The 13,980-nt window shown below is 42.0% G+C and overlaps 1 protein-coding gene across 4 annotated transcripts in view; it reads left to right on the plus strand.

Annotated features, from left to right (window-relative positions):
• The window catches only part of PTPRJ (protein tyrosine phosphatase receptor type J), a 181,084-nt gene that overhangs the window by 164,006 nt on the left and 3,098 nt on the right, over positions 1-13,980 (plus strand). For all 4 annotated transcript variants that reach the window (XM_019656471.1, XM_019656470.1, XM_019656473.1 and 1 more), the window contains 8 exons: positions 601-609; positions 713-800; positions 2,785-2,875; positions 4,974-5,047; positions 5,152-5,286; positions 7,641-7,760; positions 11,008-11,168; positions 12,449-12,584. In XM_019656471.1, the coding sequence (XP_019512016.1) occupies positions 601-609; positions 713-800; positions 2,785-2,875; positions 4,974-5,047; positions 5,152-5,286; positions 7,641-7,760; positions 11,008-11,168; positions 12,449-12,584 (814 nt within the window). The remainder of the gene's footprint in view (positions 1-600; positions 610-712; positions 801-2,784; positions 2,876-4,973; positions 5,048-5,151; positions 5,287-7,640; positions 7,761-11,007; positions 11,169-12,448; positions 12,585-13,980) is intronic.

The raw sequence follows: 13,980 nt of genomic DNA on the forward strand, positions 1-13,980 counted from the left end.
TGTTCAGCATCTTAGCTGTGGAGGGCAGTGTCACTGGCCCTCATATGTGGGATCCGAACCGGGGCCCTCTGGCATCCCAAGCGAGTTCTTAACCATCGTGCCACTCGGCTGGCCCTATCTAGAGAATTTTTGATGGAACTTGCTATCATTTTTCCTGATTGACACGTTTGGCCATGATCATCTAGAAGCCCTTGCTAGCTTTGTTGTTCTGCAAGGAGTCTGTGTTTATTGGTCTCCTGCAGTGAGCTAGCTTCCTGCCATGTTCTGCCGTGGCAAGTAGAACCACACTTGCAGTATTCTACCAATAATTCACCAATACATATATATTTTGTGATTTAAAAAAAGATCACCAAGATCTAGGAGCAGAGAACTTGCTCAAAGTTACAAAGTCAATCACAGGTTCTAGAAGTCGGATTTCCCGATGCACGTTTCAGAGTTTTGTAAATAACGTTATACGACCCCTCCCCAACTTCCTCTTCCCCCCAAAATTATACTATAGTTTCTCGTCTTTTGGGAAAATGTTTACTGTCATCTTCAGAGGCATGGTTGAGTCATTTTTTTCTAATTGCTTGTTTTTTTCTTTCCCTTTCTATGATGAAGACCTAAAAAGTGAGTAAGCACTTTGCTTTTTTTTTTTTAACTTGTGCTTTTTTATGCTGAGTGTGAATTAACTGAATGTAAAAAATCCCAATACATTGTTTTGTTTTCTTAGATCCAAGTTAATCAGAGTGGAGAATTTTGAGTCCTACTTTAAGAAACAGCAAGCTGACTCCAATTGTGGGTTCGCAGAAGAATATGAAGTACGTGGTTGTAAATATTATGTTTTTCACTGCTTTATGTTTTTCCGGAAAGTTGGAAAACTGCCCATTTTTGTTTTATGGTGAAGCTCTTGGTAAGAGGCGACCCTCTTAGAGGGGCAAGAGGCTCTTCCGTGTCCCCTGGGGTCACACTGTTAACCGTGTTGGCTGTGAACACTTAGATGGACCTTCGATTCCAGTGGATTATATGTTTAATCTTGCTCATACCTGAAGATTATGCAGAACTGTATAGAAACTGTGAATTCAAGTAACAGGGCTATTATCTAGCGTGATTAGGAGGCTGTATGAGCTGGGAATCTCTGGAGCCACCCGAATCTGCAAGAGGCAACGAGGAATCAAGGAATTCTCCCCCCAGAGGCTTTGGAGGGAGCCTACGCTCCATTTGTATTGGTGTCCTGTGGCTGCCAAAACAAATGACCACAAATGGGTGGCTTTAAAAGAGAGAAACGTATTCTCTCACAGATCTGGAGGCCAAACCAGGTGCAAAATCAAGATGTCAGCTGAGCTGTGCTCCCTCCAAAGCCTCTGGGGGGAGAATTCCTCGTTGCCTCTTGCAGATTCGGGTGGCTCCAGAGATTCCCTGGCTTAGGGCTGCGTCACCCTAGTTTCTGCCCGTTTCCTCCTCCTCCTTCCTGTGCCCCACTTTCGTGTGACTGGTATAAGGACACTGTTTTTGGATTTAGGGCCCACCTGGATAATCCGCGAAGATGACATCTCAAGGTTCTAATTCATTACGCCCGCAAAGCCCTGTTTTGCAAATAAGTTCACATTCACAGGTTGCAGGAGTTAGGACGTGGAGGTGTGTTTGGGGTCCACCATTCAACCTACTACACAACTCAAAGCCCAGCTCAGTGGCCACCTCCTCTGTGTGTTTTTTTCTGATGCCTTTCGGAGGATTTGATTTCTGTGTCTCCATGCCTGCTTCTCCTGTGCCATGGTGCTGGCTACCGATACCCTGCGCTTATTTAATTCTGCCTTGTTGTAACATTAATTATGTCTGTCTACTCCTCTGTCCCAGGTCATAAGCTCCTCGAAGGCGTGGATTGTCTTTTTTCTTTTAACCTCTGAATTATTTTCCGAGGTCTGCATAACCAAGTACCACAAACTGGGTGGCTTAAAAACAACAGACAATTGTTCTCTCACAGATGGAGGCCAGAAGTCCCAAGTCAGCGTGTTGGGCAGGGCCATGCTCCCTCCGAAGCCTCTGGGGGAGGATTCTGCTTTGCTTCATCCAGTTTCTAGAAGCCCAGGCATTCTTGACTTGTGGCAGCATAACTCCGATACCTGCCTCCACCTTCGTTTATCTGGCTCCCCTTGTGTGTCTGGCTCTGCAGCTGTTCTCTTATAAAAGGGCATCAGTCACAGTGGATTGAGGGCCCGCACTGCCCCAGTATGACTTCATCTTATCTTGATTCCATCTGCAAAGACCGTAGTTCCAAATAAGATTGCATTCACAGGTACTGCAGTTTAGAATATCAACGTATCTTTTGGGGAATATAATTTAACTCATAACATCTCTGCATTTCCCCCTTTAAAAAAAAACAGTTTTATTAAGGTACAATTACAAACAATAAATGGAATATATTTATTTATCCCCCCCCCCATTTTACTGAGAAATAAATGACACACATCACTGTATAAGTTTAAGGCATACAGCACGATAGTTTGACTTATATATATTGTGAAATGATTACCTCAATAGGTTTGGCTCACGTCCATCTTCTTATATAGATGTAATAAAAAGAAAGAAAAAAATAGAAAATTTTTTTTTCTTGTGCTGAGAACTAAGTTTACTCTCTTAACAACTTTCCTAAATCTCATATAGGGCATATATGATATAGATAACACTACAGTGTTAGCTAGAGTCGTCATGTTGCATTCCAATTTACTCTGTCCTGCTCTGTGCTCAGTATAAATAGTATTTGAACACTAAACTAAATGAACAACTCATTTGTTTTGTTTTCAGGATCTGAAGCTTGTTGGAATTAATCAACCTAAATATGCAGCGGAACTGGCTGAGAATAGAGCAAAGAATCGCTATAATAATGTTCTGCCCTGTAAGTTGTTTTCCCTCGTGATCTTCCCTTTTTTTGTCACTAGCCATTGCCGCTCTATTAGTAGAGGGGAGGGAACCAAGATATAACCAGCCACTTCCACAGTCATTCGTTAGTCACCTACTGTGTGCTAAGCTCTGTATGTAGGCACATTCCATTGAATCCAATCCTCACGACAACCTTATGAAGTAGGGAAAATGAGGCACAGAGTGACTAAGTGACTTGTCCAAAGTCACACAGATCGTCATGGCAGGACCACGCTTAGACCAGGTCTGTCAGTTTCATTCAGGGACAAGGCCAGAGCATGTACTGTTAACCCCTCTATCTCTCAGCCCCTTTATTTCAGTTAATTTAGTTCTGGAATGAAGAAACAGGAGGACAGGTGGGGAGTAACACTTTCTACTTGTCCAGACACGTCTCTGATGGGCTGAGTACACTGCACAGCGAAATACGAGTTATATTTGGATTCACTCCTGTTTTAAGAATTAACAATGCCTGCAGCTCTAACCTACAGGCATAACAAAGAGTTTAAAATGAGAATGATATATTACAGCATCCATTGAGATGAAATGTAAACCCTCCTCCATAGAAAGTTCTTTGTAGATTTTCTTTTAGGTGGGGATTCAGACACAGGAAGATCAGTGGATCGCAGCTGTGTTCTATTCAGCTGAAATTTATAGGCTCTCCTGATGATTTTTACACTAGGATATTTAGAAACATTGTCTTTTTTATTATTTGGAGCTGGTTTTTCTCTTCTCCTGGCCTCACATGTTACCTTCTGTTTAGATTCAGGACTTTCTAGCTCCTGGTGGGTCCCTTCTCTTCATTTTCTACTCTTGTATTGACGGCAGACACTGACCCACGTTCTGAGAGAAATGCTTTTAAAATGAGGCTGGTGGGACCTGCCCTTCTGGGTTAACTCGGGATTATTGGCCTGCTCTCATGACTGTCTGTGGAAAGTTTCAGATCCAGAATTCGGGTATTGTTTTTATTGGGAGAGTTTAGGCTGAAACTCACGTTGGTAACTGGGTTTAGAACTGTTATATATTTTGTCCAGGGGAGGGTGAGAGAGTGTACAGTCAAAGATAGGTCGTGCTGCCTACAGCTCAGCCTGACATGTGGGTCTAAGGATATTATTTTATTTCTTGAGTGGACCAAATTCGTATGTGTGTTTTTAAGATGACAATTTGTAGACAATATTAGAATTTTGTGTTTTAGACCCTCTCACCCATAGTAGTCTGATACATTCAATTTATTCTTGAATTTGGTACTGTCATTTTATAAAAACATTTTTATGAGAATAGAGAAAGTATGAGATGACTTCATAAATTATATAAATGTCTAACCACTACACTGTACATCCGAAACTAATATAAAATAATATTGAATGTCAACTATAGTTAAAAAAAATAGTGACAGGGATATATAGTACAGCATAGGGAATATAGTCAATAGTACTCTAATAGCTATGTACAATGTCAGATGGGTAAAAGACTTATTGGGGTTATTACTTCATGAGGTATATAAATGTTTAATCACTATGTTGTTTTGTGCACCTGAAACTAAGAAGAAAAAAGAAAAAAAAGGTTAACCTGGGTCTCTACCCAGCCATGGTGGAAAGGGCACTAGAGTTGAATTATGACTGCCAGTCACCAGGTGGAAGTGGTTGGAGAAGTCACTTAATCTCCCAGACCCTCAGTTTCCTCATCTGTAACATGGGCATAAAAGCTTGCAGGGTGGCTCTGAGGAATAAGTGAGATTGCTTAGGGCATTGCCTGGCTCATGGCTCACACCCAAAGCTGCTAATAGCTGTGTGTTTGTTTCATCGGACAAAGTGGTTAAGAGCTGGTGCTCGATTGCCTGGGTTCGATCCTTGACTCTGCCACTTACTAGCTCTGCCAGGTAATCACCTAACTTCTCTGTGCCATGGTCACATAGGGTGACTGTGAGGATTAAATACGGTCATGTATGTAAAATGCCAGCCTGTGCACCTTCAACGTGTGACAGAAGCCCCTGTGTTGATCCTTTTCTTCTTCTTTTTAATTGTATGCAACTCTCTTGGAATATTAACTTCTAAGGGGGACCTTCTTTGTTTTCACAGATGATATTTCCCGTGTCAAACTTTCAGTCCATACCCATTCCACTGATGACTACATCAACGCCAACTACATGCCGGTACGTGGGGGATGGTCTCATAGCGTTGGCTGGCTGGGATGAAATCTTCAGAGCTCCTCTTTCTGTGTCTTTGCCATTGAGTGTGTGTTGCTTTCCGTTTTTAGGGCTACTACTCCAAGAAAGATTTTATTGCCACCCAAGGACCTTTACCCAACACTTTGAAAGATTTCTGGCGTATGGTTTGGGAGAAAAATGTGTATACCATTGTTATGTTGACCAAATGTGTTGAACAGGGAAGGGTAAGTATCTTTGTAAAAATTACTCTTAAATTCATTCATATTTATTTTTACTGTGGTGGAAGGGTATCTTAAAAACCATTTGTCTTCAAAAAAAACACAACACCCCCAAACATCCAAACATTAGCACTTCTATTCTAGAAACTTGTTTTCTGTCTTTTTCTCCTCTAAGTGAAAAGTTAAAAAAAAAAAGTCTTTAAAAAAACCCCATTTTATCATTACCTTCCTTTGTTGACAAATATCACAGTTCTCTATTTGTGAAGTCACTGCTGCTGCAGTTGGTTAATAGCAGGAGCTGGGTTTGTGTGTGGAGAAATTCCCAGCTTGGCCCTCCGTCGGCTCTGTGAATGGGCAAAGCCCATCCTGTTGCTACGCAACCAGCTTCTTCTTCTGTGAGATGGGGTACTCGACCCACTCGGTGATTTTCAAACTTGGTTTTTAGCGCTGGAACCCTTTCTTGACGCAAAATCTCAGACTTATCCCCAGATAAGCCTCCGCATTCTCTTCTCCCCTTGATGTCCTGAAATCCTCCAGCCACTTCCATGAAAGATAAGATTTCCTTCTAGTGATAAAATCCCAGGTTTCCATAAATGCATCTGAGGAGTGTTGGAAAACACATGCTAAATTCAGAAATTCTGTTTCTGAGGAGCAGGACCTCATGTTGCTCTGTGAATAGGTTTGTAGGTAGGTTCATTCGTTGATGAGTAGGCAAGGACTCGAGGCCCTAAGCCGGTGGCTCTCAGACTTGAACATGCATCCGAATCACCTGGTAGTGTTTGTCATTCAGAAGGTCTGAGTCGGGACCCAGGAACTGCCTTTCTGACGGTTCCCCGGGGCTGCTGCTTCTGCCGCTCCAGGCTGCACGCCTGGAGTAGCGCGTCCTAGGTGACAGTGGAAACCTGTCAGGCGTCATTTCTTTTAATGTTCTTTGTTTCACTCTAATTGACCACCTGAGTTTCCAGCCCCAAGTATGTGTGAGGTCTTGTGTTTCAGGGCTAGGAATGGGGAAAGGAGAGGTAACAGGGAACAGTGAGAGATGGTTCCTATCTTCACGTTTCTTGTGATACAGAAGGTTGGGCTCTGCACCCCCTTCTTGCATCACGAGAGCAGGCCGTTATTGCAAACGGAAGAACATGCATTATGAATGCAAATAAACTTTATGGTACTGTTCAGCCCGGGGTCTCGCGCATGGAACATTCTTATAGACCAATGAAAATGACGTAGTATAGTTAATGGAGAACACGAGGAGGGATTTAGATGGGTCCTTGTTCATCTTAAGTTGGGAGAGAAGTGGTTGATACTGACTCTGGGTGAAAGGCGAAGGGAGCTGGTGTATTTTCTGCACTATATACTCCATATGTGTTCTTTCCTGTAACAACCCTGTGAGGTGTTATTGTAATTTGTTGATGGGGAAACTGAGGCTCAGAGGGCTTAGGGACTTGCCCACAGGTGGCAACAGAAGTCCAGCTGGTTAAGAGGCTGAGCTGGACATCAGCTGCATGTCAGTGTGTGTCCCAGTCCTGTGTTCTTTCTTTGAGCAGTGGTCACAGAGTGGGACCTTTTGAAAAATACAGATCCGCAGCCTAAGTCAGAATCTCTGGACGTGGGACCCAGATATGTGTTTTTAAAGCAAAACAAACCTCCCAGGTGAATCAGATAACCAACTAGGTTTGGGGACCACCTGTAGTAGAGCATACCAGGCAAGGTTGTGTGAGAGGGCATGTGTGTGTGTGCGTGCACACGCATGTGCGTGCTTTAAGTCATTCGCCAAATGGGAATGCAGATATTCTCAGCGAGCAGTTGTTTCCTGATTTTTATTTCTGTCCACATTTGCCCACCGACTTTATAAAAATCAGACCCCAAATGACTTAATTTGGTCCTCTTTAATGGTGTCTGTATTTGTACTGCAGTTAGCGTGTGTCTGAAAGTATTGGGGAAAGTTCTCCTTTTTTCTACCTGCACGGGGTTATGGGTCAATCAGAGAGGTTTAGTGCAGGGGAGAGTTGTGGAGGGGCTGCTGTAGGGCCAAAGGGAGCTGGGTGCGACTGTGTCTTTTGTGAAGGAACAGCTGCTGTTCAGCATTCAGTCAATTTTCATGTAGAAATGGGGGCTCAGTGTTGGCCAGATCTGATTTTTTAAGAGAAGCTAGAAATCTGGGTTTTTATGAAAACATCTCAATTTAAAAAGAGTTGGTAACAAATAAAAAACCAATTTTAAGGGTCAAACAGAACCCAACCAAAGGACTGATTTAGTCCCTAAACGCCAGTTGTCAATATCTGGTCTCCCTTGGGAGGCTTTTGTGATGGCCTCAGATGGTGTGATCTGAGTTTTTGTATAAAAATGCAATTTCATTCTAGACCAAATGCGAAGAGTACTGGCCTTCCAAGCAGTCTCACGACTACGGGGCCATAACTGTGGCAATGACGTCAGAAATTGTTCTTCCTGAATGGACCATCAGAGACTTTACAGTGAAAAATGTAAGTACGAGGTCAAGATGATGAGGTCTCATAAAATTACCACATATTAACTTTTAGGGTGATACTTTTCAGGTTGATATTAACCAATCTTTTTTTTTTTTTTATGCACCAGAAAAATTATTTTGGCTTTCTTCTTTACAGAATAAAACAATTCATCTTTATATATACTCTAAAGCAGCCCTTTAGCTTTACTTTCTTTTTTTTCCCCTTTTTTCCTTTATTTTAATGGGGGAGGGGAACAGTGTTGGGGAATTGGGGAAAGGGAACAGCCAAGTTGTTGTCCTTCAATCTTAGTTGTGGAGGATGCAGCTGGCTCAGCTCCAAGTTCAGTCACGCTGCTCAGCTCAAGGCCCTGTGTTCAGTTAGGTGAGGGTGGGTGGAGCCACCATCCCATGTGGGAGTTGAGCCGGCAGCCTTGTTGTTAAGAGCACAGGTTCTATCCACTGAGCCATCCAGGCAGCAGCTCAGCTCAAGGTGCCGAGTTCAGTCTTAGTTGTGGGCAGCCATAGCCGACCATCTCGACCAGGCAACCTTGTTGTTAGGAGCACGTGCTTTCACCAGCTGAACCATCCTGCCACCTGCTGGCAGCTCAGCAGCAGCTCAGCTCAGGCGCAGCTCACTGGCCCATGTGGGAATCGAACCTGCAACCCTGTTGCTCAGAGCTTGCTCTCGTGAGCAAGCTCTTAACCAACTGAGCCACTAGGCTGGCCCCCAGTTTTACTTTCTTAAGGAGAAATCCCTAAGTTATTGTTGAGTAACATGAACCTGAAAAGCATGGCTCTGCGTCAGTAGCTCCTTTCCTCCCACTTCTGGGTGACTTGCTTATAGAGTTTTTGTTAAACCAAGGCCCTTTGGGATTATTTGGTTGGAAATACGATGTCAGGAGTTACCATTAGCTGTTGGGAGCTGTTGATGACAACAGTTTCATTAATAGGATTCCATGGCATGGCATGTAACTTTCATAACTTTGCCCTCCAAAGTTATGAAAACAAATCCAATTATATTGTGTAGGGGCTCTAAGAAGTCAGTCTACGTGCCCTTTCTCTTTCTTTAAGGATGTTGAAAAGTAGAAGCAGTGTCAGGAAGGGCCACTGATAACTTTTGATGGGCGTGTAAATTGGTATAACCCTTTGCAGTTTATGTCAAGGGCTTCAAAGAAAATATCCATTCCCCTTTGATATGGTGATTCTAAGTTTGAGAATCTGTCCCAAAGAAATAATCTGAACTATAGGAGAAGAAGGCTTATCATTCATAAAGATGAATCTCAGTGTTATTGGTAATGGGGGGAAGATTTGGAATCCATGCAAATATCCAGCTTTTGGAGATTGGATCACTAAACTTGAGGCTACTAGTCACTGCGTCCTTGTTCAATGAGAGCTAACTGTTAGACTACACAATTACCATGAGGAGATGTTAGAATGCAATTAAGTGAATTATACTAGGAGATAAAGTCTTATGCATATTATGAATAGTGGATAAAGGGAAAGCCCGGAAGCAGATTCCGTGGAGTTGAATCGAGTGGGGGGTTGGTGGGTTAGGTTCTAGTTTATGAGAATTATCCTTGAAGATTCTTTAAGTCATGGATGCAGTGCAGTATATTAAGTATTACGTATTATCTCTTTACTAATTGCTGTGTCTCAGTGCCTCTGGCCTCAATTAAAATTTCAACTCCTCTCCTGGAGGTGCAGTCAAAGCTCTTACCATGCACTGAATTGGCCGCATAAATAATGCAATCCACGATAGTTCAGAATTCTTTAAAACGTCACAATTATTTCTGTAGATTTCACCCATGTTAAATGGACGGACTTATCCTTGGCGGCTTTCCCTGCTTGGGGTTCACCCTTGTGGAAGAGAATCATGGGTAGAATTGTCCACATCATTTAAAAAATATTATTACTATTATTATCTTTTAATAATAACTAAACACCAGACTTTATTTGGATCTCCCATTTTCCCACTAAAGCCTTTTCTTGTTCCAGGATCCCCTCCAGGGTTTCACATGGCATTTAGTAAAATATTACTTTTTAATTACAGAAAATGCATGAGTATGTTTTCCACTTGAAAAGCGGGAACATAACAGACAGTGCTAGACATTTCCGTGGACCATCATTCCCTAACCTGGGCCTCGTCATTCCTCTGCAGAGATTGTACTGGAAAGTCTGACTTTCTCCTCTCTTACCTCTCATGGCGGGCTTCTTTCTTTGAGTGAATACTCTTGGTTAAATTTGTGAATGTTATGTTTGTGCGTCATGAGACTTCACAGTACTCTCTCCCCTCTCCCTGCCTTTTTTCCTTACTGTTTTCCACATTTTGAATAATGGGAATGCACTGCTTTTATAATGTATATGCATTTATACAAGTAAGTAAGCTTTCAAGGGTAGCTGTCATAAAGAAGACGGAAATGCCTGCAGTCCAGATGTAGGTGTGTGTACACGGGTGAGGGCAGTGCCCAGCTGTGGGCATAACGCGTCCAGTGGAATCAGGGCCAGGAATGGCCCAGCCTGGATGGAGCTTGGATAATTAAAGGTACATGCTTCAGTCCATGGTGGGAAACCAGTCCGTGTAATAACTAACAGTTATAACAAGGTCCGCTGTCTATCGTCCGTCGGATGTTGAAATAGATTCTTTTTTTGGGGGAGGGGGAGGGTCGTTTCTCAAATGCCTACAATTCTAAATATTTCCTAGGTGCTTGCTAGTTGCCTATCACTTTATTAGATGCTCTGGAAGACATGTGAGTTATGAGGCAGTTCTTGCCCCATGCTTGTGTTTGTGTAAATTTATTTGTGGTCAGTGACATTCCCAGGTAGGCTTAGGGATGGGTTTCATGAAGCTCTAAGGGGGTGTGGGTGTAAGAATGTGAGCACACTATTGGCAGAAAACAGGTGGAAAAGGGAAGAGGTCTTGAACTCAAAATCAGAGGATGAAGGACTTTTCCATCTGGACTGAGTGTTGGGGAAGTCACCTTTCTTCCTGGAACCTTTTCTCCCTTGTCTTTAAAGGGGGATAATAAACCCTCCTGCTTGGGCATGTTGTGAAGATTTGGTGAGCACATCGAAGTCCATGCAAACACTTTATGAGCTGTTGCACCAAAGTAAAATTCTAATTTTTAGTTGTAACCTTTCCTGTTTAGCTGCCTTTCAGCTATCTGGTACAGTTCAGCATTCAGGCACTGCTTGATTTCAGTCGTCTATCTGATGTGGTGAGGCAGCCTTCCTCTCCAGATCTCACCTTTTTTTTTGGCTTTTAGAACCAGACAAGTGAGAGTCACCCTCTGCGACAGTTCCACTTCACCTCCTGGCCTGACCACGGCGTTCCTGACACCACAGACCTGCTCATCAACTTCCGGTATCTTGTTTGTGACTACATGAAGCAGTGTCCCCCTGAATCGCCAGTTCTGGTGCATTGCAGGTAGGCAGATGGTGGGAAGTCTGTGTGACAGGCTTCCAATGCAGTTATAAATATGGACACTTTTGAAAAGCAAGGTATGGGATTGAATGCAGTAGGCATTTACAGATTCAAGAAAGGTTTGGATAAGGGACCGTGGACTTATTCCCTAAGCCCTGAGACAGGGGTTAGCAATGCACAGTGTGTAGGCCAGATCTGGTAGTCGCCTGTATTTTTTTTTTTTTTAAACCATAATGTATTTTAATTTATTTCTTATTTATAACATTTTCTTGTAAAATATTTCAACCTTACAAAAATATAGAGAATAACAATTTAATAAAAGCATAACATACTGTATATGCTTTCTTTTTGTTAATGATACGTTATGGACATAAAGTCGCTACTTACCAGTCTCCTGTCCCGTTCTTACACAGATGAACGTGGTTCTAAAGCTGATCTGCGTCATTCCCTTGCATGCTTTTATTTTTATTACATACATATATTCTATGGTTTTATATTGCTTTAAACTTTTACCAGATTTCATCATGGATACATCATCCTGCAACCTGCTTTCTTCATTCAGCCTGTTAGTTTGTTATTTAACAATGTCGAAACATGTAGTTCTAGTTGTTTTATTTATTTAAAACATTTTTTTGGCATACAAAAACTGTCCATAAATTAATATATGCCACTTGATGAATTTGGGGATAAGTATATACCCATGAAACCATCACCACAGTATATTTGGTTGCCTATTTTTGTGAATAAAGTTTTATTGAAACATGGCCATGCTCATTTGTTTACATGTTGTCTTATAGTTACTTTAATGTTACAATGGCAGGAAGAGACCATTTGGTCTGCAAAGCTGAAGATATTTACTGTCTGGCTCTTCACAGAAAAAATTTGCCACTCCTTCCTCTAGAACAGTAAGCTCTAAAGCTAAAGGAATTAATTTAAGACAGGAGAAAAGAGGGGCTTTGCTGCCATATGGGGAATAAATTGATGAAACTTTTCATCCTAGTTTATGGTGGCAACCTGAATGGGACTGGGGTTCAAGAAGCTCTAGCAAGGTGTTTTTTATCTGTGGCATTTGACTCCGAAGGAACTTTAGGACTTGGACCCCAGTCCCAAGCTAGTGCAGTGTGACTTGCTGAGGTTTCAATTGAACAAATGTTTTATGATCCTGGGCATTGCCCTGCAAGCCTGATAGTGGAGGAAAGCAAGATATATATGCAGAAATAGGGCGATGTGTGAGTTGTACAGTAGAGGTAAATGGTGACATGTTCCTTTCCTCTTTCTTTCAGTGCGGGGGTTGGAAGGACTGGCACTTTCATTGCCATTGATCGTCTTATCTATCAGATAGAGAATGAGAACACTGTGGATGTGTACGGGATAGTGTATGACCTTCGAATGCACAGGCCTTTAATGGTGCAAACAGAGGTGAGATCAACATCTGTGTTTGACAGTCCACTCTTCCCGTCCGTTTTTAAAAGATTGCACCGTGTTACACACTTGTGTTAAACTATTTCACCCTTCCAGATCTTTCTGCTCTGGGCTATGACATAACACTTGATTTCTTTTAGATCCTAAACTGACATGGGGTTGAACTACACAATATAGTGACACGTAGTACCGATATCAGCAATGGAGCTACAAACCTAGACAGTATCAGGATTCTTACCCGCTTCACCAAATAATCTTAGCAGGTCTCTGAACTTTGGCATCTGGATTTTAAGCTCATAAAACTAGCATTGTTCACTCCCTGTTGCTAAGAAGCTGTTACCATCCTTAAAATAAGCTAATGAAATGGCCTTAATAAAATATTAATGATGTAAAGTAGCATAATGCTGCTTTAAGCATCAATACAGCAACGTGTCCTCACCCAGCCTTGCGAATGTTGAAGGATGCCGATTATCGTAGCTACAGGACAGTGGTGACCAGTTGAGAAAATGAATACCTAGTATCTACAGTGTCATTTATGTAAGACTGTTGGATTTGGCCTTCCCTGAAATGTTCCCAATAAACATTGTTTTCGAGGCATGGTCTTCACAAATGTATTGGGAAATAGCCTTTCTCCAAGCTGTAGGGTGAATGTGCCTTGGCGAGGATGAGAGCAGAATATTAATTTTGGATCAGGCTGTCGCCCTGCACCAATTTAGAACTCTGAATATGTGCTCTGTTTTTGAGTCCAGCAGGGAATGTTCTAGAGGCCTGGGTACATCTTGTGCTTTGGGGTGACTGGTGTGATGGAAAGAGTGGAATTTCCCTCCTGTTTTGGTCAGAAGAGACAGTTTCTTTTTCCTGCTATAATTCTAGAGTAGTAGTTCTCAATCTTTTATCCTCTTTTGGGAAACGCAGGAATCTTACACGTGCCTACAGATTCTTTTCACGTCCCTTTTTTATATTTTAAAAATATAAACCTGTTGATATTAAAAAATCTGATAATACAGAATTAAATAGATTCTATTTTTCTCCTTTTCAGTTTGGTTACATCTTCATAGGTTTCTTTATATACAGTGTGTACACACACACACACACACACACACACACACACACACACACACACACACGGAATGTTTTTTTAAAATAGAAACCTGTTTTATATAAAATGCTGCCCTGTGATTTTTTTTCCTCTTACAAAATCATGGATATTTTTCTTTTCTTTTTTTTTTTTAAAGATTTTTATTTGGGAATTGGGGGATAGGAACAGCGCTGGAGAATTGGGGGAAGGGGAACAGACAAGTTGCTGTCGTTTTGTTCTTCAGTCTAGTTGTGGAGGACGTTGCTTCACTGGTCCAAGTATGTGGGATCCGAACTGGGGCCCTCTGGCGTCCCA

Source organism: Hipposideros armiger, unplaced genomic scaffold (assembly GCF_001890085.2).
Source record: "Hipposideros armiger isolate ML-2016 unplaced genomic scaffold, ASM189008v1 scaffold_258, whole genome shotgun sequence".
In the NCBI taxonomy this organism is placed as follows: domain Eukaryota; kingdom Metazoa; phylum Chordata; class Mammalia; order Chiroptera; family Hipposideridae; genus Hipposideros; species Hipposideros armiger.